General features: G+C 31.4%; 1 protein-coding gene across 3 annotated transcripts; it reads left to right on the plus strand.

Moving 5' to 3' along the window:
* Positions 1-1,137: 1,137 nt before the first annotated feature.
* LOC143225519 (acetylcholinesterase-like) lies at positions 1,138-22,744 on the plus strand. 3 transcript variants are annotated; one of them, XM_076455119.1, is made up of 5 exons: positions 1,138-1,961; positions 10,986-11,094; positions 13,379-14,976; positions 16,647-16,816; positions 20,819-22,744. In XM_076455119.1, exons 3-5 carry the CDS (start codon positions 13,409-13,411, stop codon positions 20,938-20,940), a joined length of 1,860 nt encoding a protein of 619 aa, XP_076311234.1. In that variant the 5' UTR covers positions 1,138-1,961; positions 10,986-11,094; positions 13,379-13,408; the 3' UTR covers positions 20,941-22,744. The 3 variants fall into 3 exon arrangements, with proteins under 3 accessions (XP_076311234.1, XP_076311233.1, XP_076311232.1); XM_076455117.1 differs by having other exon boundaries at positions 1,363-1,961; positions 16,647-16,822; XM_076455118.1 differs by lacking the exon at positions 10,986-11,094 and having other exon boundaries at positions 1,149-1,961; positions 16,647-16,822.
* The last annotated feature ends 83 nt before the right edge of the window (positions 22,745-22,827 follow it).

Raw genomic sequence — 22,827 nt, forward strand, 5'->3', positions numbered from 1 at the left:
GTTTTACTAAAGTACAAATATCTATACATTTAATTTGAAAATCTTCGCATAATGTTAAATTCTGAATAAAACTGTGTCAAATCATAATTTGACTATTTTTTTTTTAGTTTAAGACTAAGGCAGCAAACATCGTGAATAGCGAGAGTACTCAACTGATGATTCAGTGCATTATAGGTATGATAGGTTTCAGTTTCCTTATGTATGGATTCATGATATTACGTACATCTAGTCAGTTTAATAAATCAAATTGGTTTTAGTAATGCGTAAGTTTGTTTCTAGTTAGCTACCTTCTGATCAGAAGTTATTAATATTAAACTAAATCTACTCGATAGTTGAAGTAAAATCCTAACACTGTTTTCATTACTAATATTATCGTCAAAAACGCATTTTACTAAACCTACCATCAATCATGTTCTTCTTTATTTTCTTCATAAAAGGGAAACACATAAATGTAAAATATTCTGCAATTCAATGCCATTAATTTACCTAATAGTTTTCTAAGAGAACTTTGCTATAAAAAACTGATTACATAAAAGTGAGCCTTAATTACTTCAAACTTTCTAACAGACAAGTCACGAGGGCTATATAAAAAACCTTGGTAAATAAACTAATAAAAGGTTCAAAAATTCTGTCAGATACCTATTCTAAAGACGGCTTGGTATGGGTATTAAAACTTTAATTAACTAAAAGTTTGAATACCCATACCAGCCGTCTTTAGAATACATTTTTACTTCAAGTGGGTTTCTCGTCTTCATGAATTCTGTCAGATATTTCAATATACAAGGTCTCGTTTCATACATTTATTCTATGTAAAATAAAAGGTTAATCCTAGTTTAACAATGAAGACGTAGGTTGTTCAAAATTCAGAGTTTCTGTCGCGTACTTCAATCTACAAGGTTACATTCCATCACTTCTTTCTGTGCAAAATAAAAGGCTAATAACCTAACTCAATATTAAAAAAACAAGTGGGTTTCAGAAGACCAAAACAACAGTTCGAGTTAACAACTGATGATGGTGTTTTAAGCTACGTTGCCTACGAAGTAGTGTAGTTCCCCAAATCCAATCAAACATTAAATCTCTGGTGCTTTATGTCGGCGTAGTTGTTACATATTATTGCTCTGAAATGTAATAGTTGTTAGTAATATACATATTTAGTGCTAACAACTTGTTATCACAGCTATTATAAGTTCTTCAACTCAGAATATATGATATAATACAGAGTATATGAAATAACTCTTTATCACACACTTGAAAGACAAGTTATATATACAATAGAGCATGAATAGCTGTTGTTTCACGTAAAAAGGCGTGATATTAAAATATGTTATACTATTCAACCACTTGTCTTTTCAATATCGAAGAACTTTAATAATTGCAGCTGTTTAAATATTTAAAACCATTCAATTAATTTGGATTTACTACATCAAGCTCGTTGTGAACAAAAACGTCACTTTCAGTCTCATGGAATTTGAAGAACTTCTACACTTCGATGATTCTTGGCCATGTAAGTTGCTATGGAAACACCCGCGCTAGTATATGAAAACGGATGAGCAGAACGTGATTGGTTAGCAAGGACTTGTACTGTGGGGTTGTAATTGTGAGTTTTCGAGCACATCACCGACGAGTGAGCCGTTCCAACTGGAACTTCTTGAGATAGGATCCAACATTCTTGATGTCACGGTTAGTGTCATGTGCTTCAGTGGATCTTAACTTGGCACTGGCTGCAGTCGTAAAACACTTTAATTCTGTTTGTATTATACTGAATCTTGATCAAGCGAAAACCTTTGAAGAACTGTCAAAATAGTGCAATCTTGAGTAATTTACTTTAAAAATGCATTTTTTTCCAATCGACCTCATAGATAAATAAGAATTTGCCCTATCTCAATCGAATAGATGAATGTAAAGAGTGCCAGAACTGGCTCCTGTCGTGAATTCTAATTCATTTGGTATTATAACACAAGGTAAGCTAAATATTTATGTTTATATATTGCCATAAATTCGTAGGTTAATTAGACTGTTAAATGGATTTCTTAGTTCTTTGTTTGTTTTTGAATTTTACACGAGGACTATCTGCGCTAGCCATCCCTAATTTAGCAGTGTAAGACTAGAGAAAAGGCAGCTACTCATCCCGCCGACAACGTTTAAGCTACCTTTTACCAACAAATAGTGGGATTGATCTTCTCCTTATAATGACCCCAAAGCTTTTCTTAGTCAATCTGTTGCAAATTTCTAACGATATATTTATTTGATCAGTAGGTGATGTTTCTGTTTGAAAGAAATAATTATTACTTAACATATTTAGAAACTAAAATTAATTTATTATTAGAGAGTAAAATTATTAGTTATAATATAATAACACATCATGTTAATTTTATTTTGTTTTTAACCTTGCAAAATCTTTGTAAAAACTGAATTAGGATGAATTCAAATAATTTACAGTAATTGATAATTCAGCGTACACATTTTGTCAATAATACGTACTTTGTTTATGCGTAGCAAAAATACATTTGAAAAACCGAATTCTAGGGATTTAAAGATATCTTGAAGAAATAGAAAATGAGTTGTTATAAGATTAATTACAATATTCATATAACAACTAAAAATAAACAGAACTGTTTGAAGTTAATATTCACGTAACAACTGAAATTTAATAAAACAGATTAAACTCACATGTGTTACACCTAAAAAGGATAAGAACTCATTACAACTGATATTTATGTAACAATTAATAAGTTAGAGAAGTTACTAAAACTAATATTCGTGTAACAATTAATAATTTAGAGGACTTATTAAAACTAATATTCGTGTAACAATTAAAAATTTAGAGAACTTACTAAAACTAATATTCATGCCAACTGTCATTTCAACATTGTCATGTATCAGGGATCTGAAATCTGCATTGCAAATAAGTTTAGAGGATTTTCGTTTTTCTTGTATTTTACCCTGCACTGAAGAATTTAAGACGAAAAGCGAATAAATAAATGTGTCTGTCTCGAAGTCTATTGAAATGAAGAACAATCTGGCTTGAAAGATGAATATTACCTGAAGTTACCTGCATGAAATTGTCTTTATCAATGAAGGAAATACAAACACGTCATAGATAGGGGTTTTGTTGTATTTAGAACCTATTATTGACTTGACACTGACCTTTAAAATCCGGTTACAATTCACAACAAAATTGGTTTTTATCAAACATTGAATTACAGTAGACAAACGGTTGTGTTATTTGTTCGCTTTCAACTTATTTTATTAATTATTGAAGTTTCTGTTCGGTTTGTTTTAAGCTGCAAAATAGATTATCTGCTCTATGGTCACCATAGGAATCTAACCCTGGATTTAGAGTTACAAGTTCTCCAGCTCGTCAGTGAACCCTCACTGTACAATTAGGTATATAAGGTATATCTTGGTTTCAAAAGCATTTACCGATGTGGAAATTCCAGCAATCATATGTATCGTTTATCGTGAGACTCACACGTGATACACAATGTAACCTCACTGATACCTAGTCCGAGTTGTGCAGATGTCTCTAAAACCAAGTTAAGATATGTATGCTAAAGAACCTTACATATATGTAGTAAGTTTTAATGTACTATCTTTAGAATACTAACGTAAGTCAAAACAATATTTTTGTTTACAAAATACTGTTTTAGTTTTCGCACCGGATATAAAATGATTAGAATGAATTTACAACGTATGTGTAAAAAATCCGAATTTTGAATTTTAATTGGACTTAAAAGGATTTACCATGTTACCAGATGATTTAAGTGAAAGAGAACAATACACATTTATTTACCTTAATTCGTGTTTACCAAACTAGAGAACCTTAATTTTAAAAAATTATTAGTAAAAAATGTTTCAAAACTACATGCAAATAAATATTTACCGAAGATTGTCATGCTGAGATATTATTTCGTTTACAAGATTTTCACAACGCTAAACTTAGGAGTTTAATTCCCCTCTGTGGTCTAAGCAGATAGTCCGATGTTGCTTTGCTATAAGAAAACACACACAAGATTTTCACAATTAACACATTAATCCTACGTTATTTGCGCCACGTGATTGGGTTTTTTACATATTCTGATATTTAAATTGATTTTCTTTCAGAGTCAGAAATATCGTTTTTTAAAAGAATAATTAAGTGTTCGATATATTGACTAAATACACTTGTATAAAACTTTGGTAAATAATAAAACACTTTGTAAAACACAGCATTTCAGAAAGATAACCAAACAATTGCCATGCGCTAGTATTGACATGAAACACTTTAATTTATTAAAAAGAAAAAAGCAAGTGACTTCGAAAATGCGACGAAGCTCTTATAGCTGTTTGTTTTGTTGTTATCTTTGTTTTTTACTTTTCATGATTTTTTATTATATGTAATGTTAATTATTAGGTTTTAGATGCATAAAATAACATATCAAATATGTAATTTTAACTATCAAGTAAAACTTGTTTAATTTTAATTTAAGTTATGGTATTTTATTCCGAACCATGTTTTGACTTTTTTACTTAGTATGTGACTAGATGTTTGGCAAGGTGACTTACATTTAGACAAATTTGATTTGGGCAGTAAAATTACAGTGTGCACTTGTGTCAATTTTGTAACATTAGCTTCATATTAATATTTCAAGCTAGTGAAGCAGATAGAATCGTACAAAATAATTATCTTATCCAAAACTTCTCTGGGTTCAGTTGACTTCATATAAGTCATTTTTTTTGTTTTTCAAAGAATACAGTTTTAAGTAGCTAATGCTGAGTTAGAAAATATGTGACGATGATATTTCTGACTCAAAGCAGATCCACGAGAGAGCGAGAAAACTGTCATCCACGAGTTTGTTCTGAAGTAACATATTTACTAAGAAATAATTTTTGAACATCAGCCCAAAGTTCCAAATGTGTTCTTTTTAAAGTATGCTTAATGTATCTACAATATTAATTTACAATGCAACCCCTATCCCAGAACCAACTTATAAAAAAAAAGTGTTTTGTGTATAAAAGTTCTGCTATTTTGGATTAAATTTTTCTAGCTATATATAACTAAGATCTTCATTTGTAAACAAAGAACCGAGTAGATGTACCTGAAGTAAAATAATACTGAATAAATGAGTTATACAACCATATTAACCAAGTCATAACATAGATACTATTAAAAAAATGCTAAAAGTTAAAATATGAGCAAATTATAACTATATTGGAAGTGAAAACCTAATATACTTTACAAGTTAAAAACAGTCTTCACTTTAAATACCTTAAGCTAAAGTTACAATATAACTTGCATAAGAAAAATTCACATCACACTATTTTGATTCCAAGCATGAATTCAATATTATCCCAGTCTCTACATTAATCTTATTTTTGGTAAACTTCTTTTTTATTTTTATTCGAATATTCAAACTTTCCCAGCTTCCCTGACTTCAGAGCAAATGAAAATATTATAACTAATAGTTGTTCTTCTTGCTATGTAGTGCTATATGCTTTAGAACAGAAAATTACAATACAAGTACTTGAGGTTTTTTCCCGAATCAAATGAAAATTACAAGCGAGCCTAGTGTTCAAGCTTGCTATAAAACGGGTTTTGTGCAAAATATACCAGTGTCATATAACCCATGCATTTGGACAGCATACAAATGAAACTAGCAAGTCTATAATTAGGTAATTTAGTACTTGAAATAGGTTTAAATTTATTACATTAATACTTTTCTAAAAAAGGAAATTATGATAATTATATGCGAAATTTTTCGCATCGAAATAAGATCTTGAAGAAAGAGACTGAAGAGGATTTTTTTTTCAGTTAAATGAAAACATATTATTTTGTCAAAAAGATTCATAATAGTAGCTTGTTTAGTGTTTCTGAATTACGAAATCTATTTACCCAGGTAACCAAAATCCCATTTTTCACAAAAACAGACACGGGCTGCTGTGAAAGGTTGTGGCATGTAAATGTAATCTTTGATAACCCAGAAGCAATATATACATGCACAACCTTGCCAACAAGCCACTGTAAATCTGGTGTTGGGCTCAAAATGAATGACCTTTCCACGCTTGAAAATTTTCAGAAAAACGTCGATAGCATTGTATCCTCACTTTTGTATTTACATTTCTCCACTAAAACAAAGGTAATTTTATTTATTTTTCAAATATGACTTTATAAAAATCCTTTAATGAAAATAAACATTATTTTATTGGGTTTCTAAACCTCAATTTTAGATATTTTCAAAATGTTAGAGGGTGTTCAAGAAAAGGGTAATTGAGAAAGTAATCTAGTAGTTTTGATACTTCAAACTGATAAGGTTGAGGGCAATACATAGATACATCTGAAGGATCTTCTGGAATTATGGGTACGGACTGAGCTTGACAATTATTTGTCAATTTACGAAATTTCAAAGTCTGTAAGATCAGTTCAGTCTCGATCATAACCTTTCATCCACAGTCTCAGAGGAAAGAATACCACCAGCTTCTCATGTTTTACCAGTTAGAAGAACTGGTTGGTAGCCAGGAAGAAGATCAACATTGGTGCCCTTGAAGGTTTTGCAGAAACTGATGACTCATTTATCATTGATGAGGTTATCACTCAGACAAGGGACTTGTTGATTGTTGTGTACACAACGAATGTGGAAATGGTTGGGTTTGTCTAGCAAACATCATAACCAATAAATTCCTCAACAACGCTACTGACACTGCTGCCACCTACTGAGAACGTCTTCATGCGACATCAAAAGAGGTCTGTTTTGGCCACAGTAACTGACAAGACAATAGGTACAGCAAAGCCGGTAATATCCCCCTCCCCCACTCGATGATCATGGATGGACTGTAAATGGAGTTTAGCTTGTATCAGTCTCTCACCAAACCACTGTGTCCACACGATATCTCAAAGTCAGTCTTATATGGCGACAAAAAATGGTTGCAGTTGTAACTGCTCCTGCATCAAGAAAGAAACACCATGCTATCTAAAGTGAAAGTGCCATGGATCACTTGTAAAATGTTCCCGTACACAATACTTGGTATGGTTTGATCATATTAATGATCCTGAATCGGATGTAGATGATTATAGATCACTGAACCGTGTTCTTCATCCATGTTTAACGCTATATGCTTTTACTTATGCGTGTCTACTTTAGAGATCTACACGTAGATTTATCCAGATGGGCATTTTTTACCAGTAGCTTGGAATACTACATATGGTATTCATCCTCACATAGGAGGTAAAATCTTGCTAGACTGAAGCTAACTATCTCTTTGAGTTTATTGTAATGTGTCGAATTTGTTGCGAGCCTTTTCGATGTGAGATCAAATATATTTAGTTGTTAAGTTAAAATGTTTTCCCAGTGTCGTGCAATAATCAGCTTTATCTGGGATAGTTCCCCTTAGAATTGTAATTCTAAGATTTTTGAGTGTATATAATATTAGTGTGTGAAAAAGGATTTGCCAATAACATTTTACTAAACAAATTGCATGATGTAAATCTAGTAAAGATGTAAGAATATATTTCATGATGAATTTTAAGGTTTATAAAGATATCTGTGGCAATTTTGCATTATTACGTATGTCATCTGTACATGTCAAAATTAGAGTGTCCTCGCACTAAAATCTACCATCAGAGACTACGTTTAAAAAAAAACACTAAAATAACTGATCCGCCTGGTTGTGCACCTAGGAAGTACTCTTGGGCAATAGTACAGAGAAAATCACACTCACAACCTTTTATAGTAAGTCATGTCTTCTTAATTCCTGTGAATCCCGAGATAATTATTGACTTATGACGTCATTGGACAGTATTTATCACTGGTAATAAAAGTATTTAGTTTGTGACTTCTAATCATAATACTTTAAAGATACAGTGTAGCTCAAGAATCACTCACAGACCTACAATACGATTTTGAATAATTCTGGAATTGTAGGAATTAAAATCTTAACCTCTTAAAATAAAATGGTTCCACTAATTCTTTTACAGGAATACCGCCACCTTTAAAATCGTTTTTCTCGGCTATGAAAAAGTAATATTGTTTTCATGAAAGGAAAACTAAAGTTCGGTATTATTAAATGGCGTTTCTATCATTAAATATGTAATTACATTTGATGAGGAAAATTATTTCAAGAAATAATAATGATGTGTTTTTAATAGTTAGTTTTAAGAATGCCTTTTACGACCCGCACAATGTATACATGTTTATTATCAAGTGCCATTAATATCCTGGTAGCAGCCTTTGAATAAAAAGTATTATATTTTTTTATTAAATAACGTCATTATGCTTGTTTTATAAATAAAACTATATTAGTTACAAATAAAATTATTTGTTTCAATGATAAAACACATCAATGTTTGCATTTGATAAAACTTTCACGAAGAAAGGTAATTTGATATATATGTATAAAAATAGTCTTAACAATAAGTTTTTGTTGGTCTTATCATTTCGTTTTCTTAGTAAAATACATTAATGCACATTTTTAAATTATAAAACTTCAGTAACATAACCTTCAACTAAGAGTTTTTAAAACAGGTTATGTCATTTCGATCTTTTTTGTGAAAGATATTAATGAATCTGTTATTTCTAATAAAAATTAATGTAAGGAATTTGACAATGAAAAGTTTTTAAAATGAGTTGTGTGGTTGACTTCCAATTTTATTTTATTTATGAAACATATTATCACTCATATGCAGAAAAAAATGAAATTCTTGCTCGGCTTTCATCCAAAAGTCTTTGAAAAAGATATGCGTTCACATCAACAAAGAAAAATGTATGTTCAGTTATTGAATTTTTGTACACCGTTGTCTTCCCGTTTGCCTCGACTTTGTTAAGTAAATTCTAGGTTGAATGCAGCACGAAACCATCAAACGCATACAAGATACAAGGATACATGCAGCATTCAAACGGTTGAGTTCTATTTCAGTGCAGTTTATGAACGCAGGTGTTTGAACTTGATCAGGTTCCCAAGGGATATTCGTACTTGTTCAATGATTCAAACGCCCTGAAACATGAATAATATATCACCGGTTTGAGCTGTAAATGAGAGCAATGTTTTCTCCTCTTTCTTTCTCCTTCTTTTCTGTTCTCTCTCTCTCTCCCTTTTTTTTTTTTTTTTGCATTCACCAACCCACTTTTCTTTACTCGCGTCAGGGTAGTTTACCAATACACTTTAGTTCTTAAAACACTACAATTCAAGATTGGATCCTACGGTGGATATAGCACAGACAGTCCATTGTACGTAACATATTACATTTATACAGAATACTTTTTTTTTCAATTATACAGTTGAGAAGTTTCTATAAGGAGTATCTTAGATAAGATTCTATATGTTTTAAACTTCCGCTCATACAGGTTACTTTATAGAATTCACAACTTTTAAAAGCATTCAGTTTATTTTTTAATTCATCGACAGGCATAAAATATGAAAAAGACAAAGGAATACCAAAGAAATCCACCTACAACGTGGATGGATAGATGACTGAAATATGAAAGAAGAAAAAGATTCAAAAAGAGAGAAAACTTTGATAAAATGAAAATTAGCATCAACATATAATGAAAATGTAAAACATACACCAATATGAACGATCTTTCAAATATCAGAAAGCAAAAAGTAAATTAATTACGACAGTATTTAATAACTTGTATAAAATGATCAAACCTTAATAGGTTAAACACTTAGAAAATTAGTGAGCCTTGAAAAGTAGTTGCCCATCTGCATTATCAATAGGTTATTAATTAATTAAGTAATAGAGTAAAAAGATATTTTATAATGAACATGATTGTTTTGTTCGGGGCCAGATGCAGCCTTGTAGCTAACTTGCCCCGACTGTGAGCCTGAGGATTCATCGGTTATTTAAGAGTAGCCCAAGAGGTGGCTGTTGATAATGTGACTAGTTGTTTTCCCTTTACTCTAATCTACCAGCACAAAATTAAGGACGGATATACACAAATAGTTCATGTGTACCTTTGCTCGAAAATCTTGAAACAAACTTTACAATTGAAATTTTGTAGCTGGTGTGTTTTTTTATAAGGTTTCCTCCACAAACCCTTAAGAAATCAAATGTGGCAAACGAATTGAAAAAAACTGAACTAAACAAATATTATGTTCATCGATAACTGATTACCGAAGCCTTATGCCATTGATGTAGAAAACTTACCATATCGATGAGTTACATTACAAACATGGTTGATTTTTATTTAGTTTATTAAAAACAAAAGCTGTTTATATTTGGATTGTTTGAGCATAAACACAAAGCTGAGCCACCAGGGAAACTAAATACTCTTGAAGATTGATTGATTTTTTGAAATTAAGCGCAAAGCTGCACAACAGGCGATCTATAGTCTGCCCACGACAGGTATCGAAACCTGGTTTGTAGCGTTGTAAATCCGTAAACACACCGCTGTGCTACTAGGGGTTTTAGATTGTAGGTTCAGTAAAATAAAAAAATTAAGATATTTTGATTCGGCTCTGTTCGGTGTATAAGTAACACTTCTCTGAAGTTGGAGATAAACATGGATGACGTTTCAACTTAGGTCTTCATAAATATCTCAAATACTTCTTTAAAAAGCCTACAAGCAAAAATTGCTTTTAAATAACCAATAAATACTTTAAAATCATGTAAAACGTAAACACGCAAATATTAACAATACATTTGCCAAAGTCCAGATAGTATCATAAAGATTATTTGTTAAAATTCATTCGTCAAAAGTCGTTAATTGTGTGAATAGCTCATTGCATTAAAAAAATTATAACAACATAAAAAGTGGTAATAATTTAAAATTATATATACTAATTACAGGCTCATACGTATTACCTGCATTACTTACAAATATATAATAATTTTTATTGCTATAGGAATCAGTGATTTTTTATATTATTGCTTTTTATAATGATTTGAATGCACACAGCAAAACCAACATTACTTTATTATATAGCTTTAAATATATTAAACAGACTTCATTAATTATAAGACTGGATATCAGAATAGACTATATCAGTTATTGTTCCGATATTTATAGTAATACTTATTTGATGAAGAGCCAGTAACCGGGGAGTCTTGACAGATTATAATGGTGCCCAGTTATCAGCAACTACGTTCCAATATCTAGGATCCCCGATGGGACAACGGTAAGTCTACGGACTTACAACGCCATAAGAATAATTAAAATCTGTTAGAAAAACAAAACTCCTGAGAAAACATTCCGTATAATTAAGCCACACAAACATTCCTTTGTATCAGTAAACAAGAAATAAGCTTAGCTTACACTGTACTTTTCGAGCAACTAATCAGTAACTGATAATAAGCCTTTGGGTATTTGATAATGCCAAATTTCTACATCCAGTTATTCTCTTTTTTGTATCTCTTCCCATAATTTTTGAAATTTTTATCGCAACAATTACTTCTTGCATTCTTTTGTTTAATGTCGCATTTCACATGCTCAACTGTACAACAGAAGTTTACTTTGTCTAATTCTATGTTTTAAAAAACAGCAATGTATAAAGAAAAGGCATCGGTAAATATAAATGAAAAAAATCAAACGTTAAAGCTCTGGCAAGCAGACAGTAAAGTTGAATAATCTAATTAAGGCAGTAGTAAGTACTAGCACTAAACCAATTCTGACGTATGTGAAATAGTGACATAAATAATAGTTCAGCTACATGGTTCCACCGAAGCTATTCAGCTGGTGAGAAGCAGCAGCTGTTTGTTTTCTTTACAAATGAAAAGAATAACAAACAATAAGGTGATTTATTGTCTGTAAGTTGTTTAAAGTGTCTGCCTCTGACTTCCCTGCTGGATGTCAATTCAATGCATTGATAAAATTCTAGTAACTCGATGACACATAACACCCATTTATGTTGATCGTCACAAGTGGCTTCTGCTAATAGACTTGAAACCTTAAACGAACTCTAACAAAAGCACTATCTTTTGACCAAAATTTTATTGCACTTTTGTTTGTTTGTAATTAGCACAGACCTGCACAATTGGTTGTATATGCTCTACCCACCATGGGTATTGAAGCCCAGTTTTGAGCGTTGTATGTCCTCAAACACACTACTGTGTCACTGGGATGCTTAGTATAGTTAAGGCAATAAACAGTAATTCCCCGTAGGACACTTAACGGGACATTTGGTAATGATGCATAAATTATTAACATTTAAAATAAAACGTTCGACATATCCTGGAAAAAGCAATGCTGGTAATAAACAACTGAACAAATTCTGTCAAAAATAAAAATTATCAACAAATTATTTAACGCATCTGAACAATGAGAAACAACGATGTGCGATAAAATTAGCATAATCATAACTAGTCCATCTATTTGATTTTTAATGCTGCATTCTTCATTTAGAGTCCATACAGTATTTCAACTATGTCATGTCCACCGAAACGACAAGTTTCACTCAATACAGAGCTTACAAGACAGGCTAGAACACACTTATTACGTTATAATTACTTTTATCTTATTTCTATTAATAATATTTGTCTTTTTTATTTTAATTCATTCTAATCAACACTATTTTATCGTCTTCTTTCTTTATATTATGTGATTTGTGGCTAATGTTACAACTAATATATTTTTTATTTCGTTTTTAATTGTTTCTCCTGATTCAATCACCTTTATTATTTATTGTTTCACACATGTGTAGAATCTTAACAAAATTGTTTAAATTAGTTTCGATTGGTAATGATTCGGATGCCACAGAGTTAAGTTCACGCTAGACCACTTCATTAACTTCCACATGTCCTATTAATTAAAACTATATCAATATGCTGGTGACACCACTACAATATTTTAACAATATGAAAAACGGTTTGGAAATTGTTTCAAATGCTCTAGATTGCTAATTTATTATAGATAATTTTATAAATAAAAGTGGATTAAATGAAAAATTTGCAGAGTGAGAAAAAGTGACTATACAGTTGTCTCACTCAGAACATAGTTAAATTTGTAATGTCTAAATCTGAAAGAAATAATAATTAAATTGGCTTCCCTGTAGTCTTACACTGCTACATTAGGGACGGCTAGCGCAGATAGCCCTCGTGTAGCTTTGCGCGACAACTCAAAACAAGCAAACTGTATAGTAACTTTTGCCCTTCTCTGTATATATATTGTTTAAAATATGGCAGGTTCTTCCTCAGGATTTTTGTTGTATTGGAAGTTCTTGATTGATCTCAAATTAATTTTAGATTATAAAAAATTGTTTTCCCATAACGATAAATGAAGTAAAAAACACAATTTAAGGAAAAATGAAAGGATTTAAAAAAAAGTATTTAAGTAAATGATATATCTCTGAAACAAAATTTCTCAAAACTTGTTTACTTAAGCACTGAATTTGCTCTAAACATTTTCACGAGATCAGCACACACTTTCAATAGTTTCTAATCAAAATTTTGTTATGTTTCTTGCAGGGCCAGGAATTTATTAAATCAAATAAGACTATGATTTTGTTAACCAGAACAGCTTGCACTACATCTCGATGGGAAATGTATCTTTCTTTTTATCTCTTTGCGATATTAATCTTGGCTTCCTTAATCACACTTACCCTAGGACGGAGCATCCCTTTGCAAGGATTGGAAGAAACCCCATTGATTCATACTAATAAAGGTTTAGTAAGAGGAAAAACTATTAAAACAGTCACTGGCAAACTAGTTGATGTCTATTTGGGCATTTCATATGCGAAGCCTCCTGTTGGTAAATATAGATTTCGACATCCAAAGCCAATAGATCCATGGAAAGACATTTTTAATGCCACCCAAAAACCTAAAACATGCTTCCAGATTAGTGATACTTTTTTTGGAAATTTTTCGGGTACAAAAATGTGGGATCCAAATACTCCTTTAAGTGAAGATTGTTTAAAGTTAAATGTTTGGGTGCCCCACCAAAAGCCGACAAAGGCTGCTGTTCTGGTGTGGATATTTGGTGGGGGTTACTATAGCGGAACTTCCACCCTCAACGTATACGACGCTAAAATCTTATCCACTGAAGAACAAATGATAGTTGTTTCAATGAACTACAGAGTAGCTTCTTTGGGATTCTTGTTTTTCGATCGTTCAGATGTACCTGGTAATGCTGGATTATTCGACCAATTAATGGCTTTGGAATGGGTGCGTGATAACATCGCTGCCTTCGGAGGCGACCCAAACAACATCACGTTGTTCGGTGAGAGTGCTGGAGCAGCAAGCGTAGGCCTCCATCTGTTATCTCCACTTAGTAGGAACCTCTTCAATCGAGGCATCTTACAAAGTGGCTCAGCAACATCTCCATGGGCCATCATTGATCATAAGGAATCTGAAAAACGTGGACTTCGCTTGGCTGAAGCTGTCAAGTGCCCACATGATCCTCGAGACTTAGATGCAGTTGTTAATTGTCTCCGAAATGTAGATCCTATGGATCTTGTTATGAATGAATCGGGCAGTATGGGGGTTATTGATTTCCCTTTCGTTCCAGTTGTTGATGGGGCTTTCATTGACGAGCATCCAACCGTGTCGCTGGTTACCAAGAACTTTAAAAAAACTAATATTCTCATGGGTAGCAATTCAGAAGAAGGGACTTACTGGATCATTTACTATCTGACAGAACTTTTCAAAAAAGATGAAGAGGTCTATCTAACTAGAGAGGATTTTATTAACTCAATGAAAGAGTTAAACCCCTATATAGGAGAGGATGCCCAACAAGCCATTATTTTTCAATATACTGATTGGTTAAATCCAAACAGCTCCATTCACATCCGAGATGCTATTGATAAGATCGTAGGAGATTATCACTTTACTTGTAGCGTGAATGAATTTGCCCATCATTATGCTAAAGCTGGGAATGAGGTTTATATGTACTACTTCATCCACCGATCTTCTGTTAACCCGTGGCCTCGGTGGATGGGTGTGATGCATGGAGATGAGATACCCTTTGTCTTTGGAGAGCCACTTAACCCAGCCTTAAGATATACGAAAGAAGAAGTACTCTTGTCCAAGAAAATGATGAGATATTGGGCTAATTTTGCTAAATCGGGGTAAGTCAATAAAGTCAATAGATAGATAGGCAATAGCTGAGACATGTTGATAATAAATGAAATATTTCAAGGTTTTTTCTTGAGAGGAAGTCCAAATTATTTTCATTTAACTTTTTAAGCATTAAGTACATTGCATTCCGTCACCTTTGAAGTATTCCTTTAACGTCTGTTGACGTTAAAGAGGGAAAACTCTCATTTTCGTGAATATCTTCCATGCTGATGTTATTTGTTTTTATTTCTGTGTAGTTTGGTGACAGTACTTTTTTAAACAAAAATGTGTGTATAAGCTTGATGTTTTTAATTTATAACCTCTTTAAAGAATATATGTTTGTTTGTTGTTAAGCACAAACTTTGACGAAATCACATTTTTAACGTTATATTGACCTTATATTGACCTGAATTTATTTGATTACATATTTAAAACTTCTTTTTTTTTAGTTTTCAGAAAATAAATTGTTTGTTGATAATTTATAAATATTTTTTAAATGCAAAGAAAACGAAATTCAAGGAAACTTTGTGTTATATTTATCTTTGGTAATAAAGTGTGAGTTTTGTTTCTTGTTTGGAGTTAAGCATAAAACTACTCAATGTGCTATTTCTGTTCTGCCAAACAGGGGTATTTAAGCCCGGTTTCTAACGCTGTAAGTCCGCAGGCATACGGTTCTGCCCTGAGCAAGGGGGAGGTCTGATACCTAAGTTAATATAGTCAGAATTAATCTGTGGAAAATTTTGATTTGATAAATTTCATAAAATTTCAATACATTCAAAAAATAAAAATCCAACTTTATCTGCTCTTAGGCTCGTAAGTACTTTTCGTTTCTTTTATAAGAAAGCTGTGTTGGACTATTTGCTGTGTTCAACGAGGAAACTGAATCGCGGATTTTAACATTACAAATCAGGAAACGTACAGCTGCACCAAAGAGACATCTCGTAAAAACATAATACGTTTGTATTAATCATACCAACTAAATGTTACTTCTATCTACTGCAGTTAATTATTATTCTTTCTGTTATCGTTGTTCTAGTCTTAATTAAAGAAAACTTCAGCAGAATATGTTGTGATATCTAACGAAAATGTTTTCGTTCGTTTGTTTGTTGTTGTTTCTTTGCGAGAGCATGCTGAAAGAGAATTAACCTTTCTATTCGCATGTGTACATTGGTTCCGGAATGTTAGTTTTATTAAACTTGACAGTGAATTATTAAGTACTGCACTAATTTTTGAACCATTAGTGTATCAAATTAATCTTTAGTTTCATTTTTTGTTGAGTTGTTTTCAAATTTTACTAGAATGTTCGTGAAAGTATCTACTTAATATCCAGATCGAAATTTATAGAAAGGAAAACAATGTAAGCCAACTGTGTGTATGTAGTAGCTTGTATATAAGTATTGTAGTTTTCTTGTGGTTCTGTTGTTTATCGTGTAAAAGCCACGAAACAGTAGGAAGATTATTAATGCTTCTCTTATTGTTGATTCACTTTAACTAAATAACTTTCCAAATAAAGTACATTAATTACTGAATTTTCAATTTACTCTAAATTTCTCTTACGTTAGTTTGCTGCTTAAAATTAGCAAGTCATTGTCTCTAATATATCATTTTGTGACTCTTATTTATTGTTATAAAAACAAACTTATACATTGAAGCTCATAAAAACAATATATCATACCATTAGAAATCCTAACACGGAAAACGCTGGAACAAGGGACGAAGTTTACTGGGTCACCCGAACCGAAGGTGGAAAAGAGTACATGACACTGAGCGTGCAGTCTCCTAAAATTAACCGGGGTCCACGAGCAGAATACTGCGCTTTCTGGCAGCACTATCTACCTCAGCTAATGAATAGTACAGGTTATGTTCTAATTCAGTTAATGAAAAGTACAGATTATGTTCTAATTCAGCTAATGAAAAGTACAGGTTATGTCCTAACTTACCTAATAGATAGCACAGGTTATGTTCTAACTCAGCTAATGGATAGCACATGTGTTCTAAGCGTATGCTACTAATTCTAGATCTGTATTTAGTTTTCGATTACTTAATATTGGGTATCTACTCAAAAAGATATAAATGATGGATCGTAATTGGTCAGTTAGATTATCCATTATGACAAAGAAACCCATTTGAAGTATATATATATATATATATTGTTTTGTGTTTTAAAATGAAAGTTTTTAATACCTATATTAGCCATCTCTACTAAATATCAATTATATTATGTTTTATTATAGGAGATATGCAGTTTACCGGTTACTTTATGCAACATATCCCACTTTTTTCCATATTCAAAATTTTTGTTTTTTTAACTTACTAAAGTGTTTAAAATGCATCAACCACTGAAACAAAATACCTAAACCGAAACAGTACCACAACGAATATTTTTAACTGTTAGACCCAAAAAAACGTTTTTAAGATCGTTTCCAACTACAAACACTTTCCATCACATTCCTTTTGCTCAATCTGTAGTAAGTTTCAAATATAAAAATAGCACTCCGGGTCTGATTGTTATATGTCTCTCTGTTTTGTGTATTGAAAAATCCACATCATGTCGTTATTATTGTTTCTCTTTTGAAATCCATATCTTGGAATGCAAGCTGAGCGCAGTTCTTATCTCTAAACTTACGTACATTACTTAAATAAAATTTAAAAAGGTAAAAAGGTAATTTTACATCAATTCGAGATTTGGCCAAACTTCGATTTCAAAATTCAGCTCAACTGGTTAGAGCGTCTGTTGGATAAATTGTTCTATCTTAGAAAATGTGTTTTCATTTTCGTTCTTTGCAAAAAGTTTCTGCAAAACCTATGGCAAGCTAATGTATTATAAAATATTTTTGAATGAAAAATTGGTTTTCGTATTTTCATGCAAATATGCGAAGATTTCTCCTGTTACCAACATTAAAATACAGCGTAAGACTTTTAATATTTTGTGTGATTTGCCTATTCAGTTAGCTGAATATACTGCTTAAAAGACATTTACCTAAATTTATCGAAAAAAAAAAGGAAAATTCTAGTATTATCTTTGGTAAGCAACCTCTGTCATAATTTGACTTATGCAAGTAATATTATTATTACTTTGAAATAAAATATTTCTGCTTTTTTCTTACAATTATGCAAGGCCATCATATACCTTCAGATAGAATTACATACAGCATGTAAGGTTTTTTCCACCGTCAAAGTAAATACTCCTCAAAGTGTTAATCAGATAAAAATAAAACGTTTAATATTTTAACTTTTGTACACACACATACATATTTACTTGATTGAATAATGAAATTTTTAGTAGGATTAAAGCTTATGCAGCTGGCATATTACAATATCAAGAGAACCACAATAATCAGATTCAAGATAATCTAATTATTGAACCAGTACAAGCTGAGTAATGGCCACCTATCATATATCATTCGTTATTACAATTATCCCTTTCGAAAAGTGTACGAAGATTCCTAATGAGTTATCGGTAAAAATTAATATTTACATATGCACTCATATACTGTAATTAATATTGCAGTGTAAGAGTACGGAAGTTCAGATTAAAATTCAATTTTAATGACAAAGTTAAAAATGCAGTATTTCCATTCGTTTGTCCCAATTTTAAATTAAATACTGTAACATTATAAAGACTATAGATATAGATTTTAATGCAGTGTTAAAGTGCTAAATTAAAACTTATTTAAATCTTAATGAAATAATAAAAATTACAAAGCATTAGTTACTGAAAATGTCTAACTTATTTCTGACAACTAAGGTTTTGGTTGCCATGTTTAAAAATAATGTTCAATAACATGATGTAATACATTTTTACGACACCTAGTCAATAACAATTGGTATCAAAGAAGTCATCCAGTAATCAGTTTTCTTCTTCAAAAATAGTCAAACATAAAATTACATATTTTATTGTTTAATAAACAGAAATCGAGCCCGGCACGGCCAGGAAGTTGAGATAATCGAGTCGGCGCGGGTTCGAATCCTGGTTACACCCAATATGCTCTTCCTTTCATTATACGGCTAATTTAGGAACGGATAGCACAGATAGCTCTCGTGTAGCTTTGCGCGAAATTCAAAACAAACAGTAATTGTACTAATGTGATCTTGAAGCTTTCGAGTAAACCTTTAGGTTTCCTAGAATTGCACACCATGTTGTGCTGTACAATTATATTGTAGTGCTATTACAAGAACAAATCCAGAAAGTATCAAAAGAAAAACAAAAATAAATTTGATAGCTCAAATTATGTATACTCTTCATGATTTCTTTCAAAGATATCGATGAATTTTACTTCACTATTGTTGTTTTTAAGAAATATATTTGTATAGAACATAGCATTTCTTCTATATCAAACATAATTTAACCGAGTTAAGTGATTTTGAAAAAGTTTCCGTACAATATACAATATAAGAGTGTTAAAAATATTGTGTAGAATAGAAAGAAAATTTTGGAACTGAAAATATTTTATAAATATAGTGAGTTTATAAACAGTCTTAACTTCACAATAATTTTTATGTAAAATTAGTCTCTCGAGTGCAGTATTTTATTAGTTACTAACATTTCGTATTTTCACAGCACGAGTGTTAAAAACATGTAGATTTACGCTGTGTCACGATCGTGCTATTCTCTCGTTTCGTTTTACTTTTCAATGTTCATTAACTTTATTTAGGTTGTTCTTATTTCTACCAAGAATTGGCTAATACCAATGTAAGCACAACAAACTTCTGTTTATTAATGGCATTCAATAACACATAGACTTAGAAAAACATTTTGTTTCTTACTGACAATATTACTTTCTTCCCTTACCTCTTACAGATTATTCGTTTCCTCTCACATTTCCAGATCTTTTCTTTTTCTTTTTTGTTGAACTCCTTTCTTTTATATTCCTTTCTCAGACATCCGTCGATCCGGTATCATTCTTTTCAACCTTGCACCTGTTTTTCAAATATTGGATTATTATAACATTTCATAACAATAAGGTTTTTTTAGTCTCCATACTGTCTGAACTGAGAACGGCGGCTGCTAATCTGCTCGCTACAATCATTATATAATGATTTAAAATATTATAACATCCTAATTTATAGAGTATGACCAAAGGCAGGCAGCTTTCTCACTTGTTCCAGCTTCAAACAATGTTCCTTGCACCGAACTTCATAACACGTTAATAATAAAATTTTCATATGAGGAGTGTTCCAAAACTTGCTGATTGTAAATATTTGCATAGAAAGTATATTAGGTCACAAGCAGATTTGTAATTTAAAGACTGAAATTATATCAAGTAAATACAGTATATTTACCTGTTAAAAGTGATATCATGTAGATATGGCATATGTATAATGTCAGGGTAAAAGTATTATCAGATGGACATAATATATTGTTGGGTTCAAGGAGATAACAGGTGGATAAAGTAAGAAGTGGAATCCAGTAGATAGTCTATTGTCAGATTAAAGGTGATGTCAGGTAACTGTAATATATTATGAAGTCAAAAGAAATATCAGAAGGACTGAGTATTTTGTAGGGTGGATAAAGTTTGTCAGATGAAAAATGATAGTAGATGGATATCATCAGGATATCTTCAGGTCAGAGCAGCATGATTGAAGTCTACTCTCAGAATAAATAAACACTGTATAGTATCCAGCACAATCTGTAAGTAGTGTGCATATTTATTTTAGTTCCTGCTTTTTATATCCGCTTTACTCATTTACATGCTTCTTAGCACTTAATACTGTGCTGTAACTAAAACAAAAATTAATTATATATACACTTTTGCTTTATGTTTAAATGTGTGTGTGTGTTTGTTTATTATTTGTTAGGATTACCGATGAAAATTCACAAACTGTTTCCTTTTTTTTTTTCTTCTTATACAGGCTTATTTGCCAATTCAAGTTCCGAGTGTGTCAGCAGCGCAGATACAAACCTGGAATCTTCACGTCTTCTTCTTGCTACTATTGCTATTCCTATTCTGATCCGACTTCCCCACGTCAATTAGAAACTTTGCAGTTGCTTCACTTCCTTCATGAGCTAGCCTCATTTCGCTTACTTTGATAACATCGTATTAAACCATAGCTAAAACCTTAATAGGAAGGAATAGAGGTAGCCATTTTCCTCGTTATCCACGTTGGTTTATCAACTATTTTCTTTTCTCTGCAATACTGTAGTCAACAAGAAATTTTAAGAGTGGAAATAATATTTTGCGAAACACAATCAATTATGTTATAGCCAAATCTTTTCTTTTTTACGCACAATGTTATAACATTAGGAATTAGCAAAAATATAAAATATGTTAATTATAACTTTCATATACTATTTCATAGATGTTTAAGTTTTAACTCTGGTTTAAGTGTTTGTAAACAAGACATAATTTACTGAAAAAAATGGAACATTAGCATAAAAAGAATGAAATTTTGTAACTGTATCAGAAATTATCTGAGAAGATCATACGAAAAAAGATAGGGTATAACAATGTCATTGATTATATGCAACTATTTAAAATTTTTCGCCTTGTTTCAACAACAGATAAAAACAAATGTCAGTAAGAATATGTAACTATTTCGTCTACCGAGAATACAGAGTACCACCAATGACTGACTGTAGATTATGCTTTTTGTTTCGAAGGCATGCAGTAAAAGTTGTGTGCACCTTAACAATACTCATATTTTAGGAAGATGGACATCACTCAGGGTTGTAAAAGTACTCGTATTGTTGAAGGGTGTAAATGTGTGTTTCTTGACAACATATAATTTTCCAAAATAAAAATATAGCGAATTCTACAGAAAGGCTTAGAAAACATTTCAAGAGTACATATTCTCATTAGTTTGAACAGATTCGGTGGTGTGAATGAGAGTATAAGAAAGTCAAATCTCAGAGATGTTACGATGTATTAAAGAGAGAGTTTATCACTCTAAAACAACATGCACAGAAAAACATTGATTTACAATTATAAATATAATAATTTAAAGCTGAACTAAAATACATTTTCACAAACCCATCTCGCTTGGTTTCAGTTATATTATTTTATTTCTTTTCATTTACTTTTCTAACCAAGAACCAATATAATAATCACACACAGAAGCTTTCAACTCAAGCATTTTAAAGTATTCTCTAGTTTTGCATGGTGATCCTTCATACAAACAGTGTGCGTAATCTAATGTTTTTCTTGTCAGCTTATCTTAAACTGTACGTTACTCTTAATCTCTGACTGTTGTGGGTTCGTCCCTCAAGTTGAAGAGTTTTGTAAAAGTACACAAACGTATCGTTCGATGACATGATATTTGTCGGAAAGACGTCAAGGTGTTGACATTTTGTGGCGAAAAGATGCTGTATTGTTGGACAGTGATCTAAACACGCCATTTTAAATATGATTGCAAAGCCATTACCAGTTTCTTTAAACAGAACCAAATAAAAGTATTTGAAAATATATAAGTTAAGCCTCATTTTAATTATCGCAGTTAGCTTACTGTCAATTCTTAGTGATTTTAAATAGTTTGAAAGTCCTAGATGTTTTTAACAGTCTCACCTTTTAAAATGCGTACGTACCAACCCAATAGTTTCTGTCTTGAATTTATCTTTATACCAATTAATTTTCTATGGTAAGTAAATAATTTCTTTCCTATTACATTTATCGAAATAACCTTTAAAATGTACTCTATAATGTTTATAACATTCAAGTGGAACAAATGTGAATAAACTTGGACTTATCATAAGAGGATATTTGTCTTAGTTGTATATTTTCTTGACTGTATCTATTTCTTTTTTTAGACTTTTGTTTTTACTTTCTAAAAATCCTCGTAAAGGCTTCCTTAATCTCTAAACAAAAAGAAATTATTATAATATAATTAATTTGTATTCTCAAAGTTAATTAGGAGATGATCATTTT

This window comes from Tachypleus tridentatus, chromosome 9 (genome assembly GCF_004210375.1).
Source record: "Tachypleus tridentatus isolate NWPU-2018 chromosome 9, ASM421037v1, whole genome shotgun sequence".
NCBI classification, from domain to species: domain Eukaryota; kingdom Metazoa; phylum Arthropoda; class Merostomata; order Xiphosura; family Limulidae; genus Tachypleus; species Tachypleus tridentatus.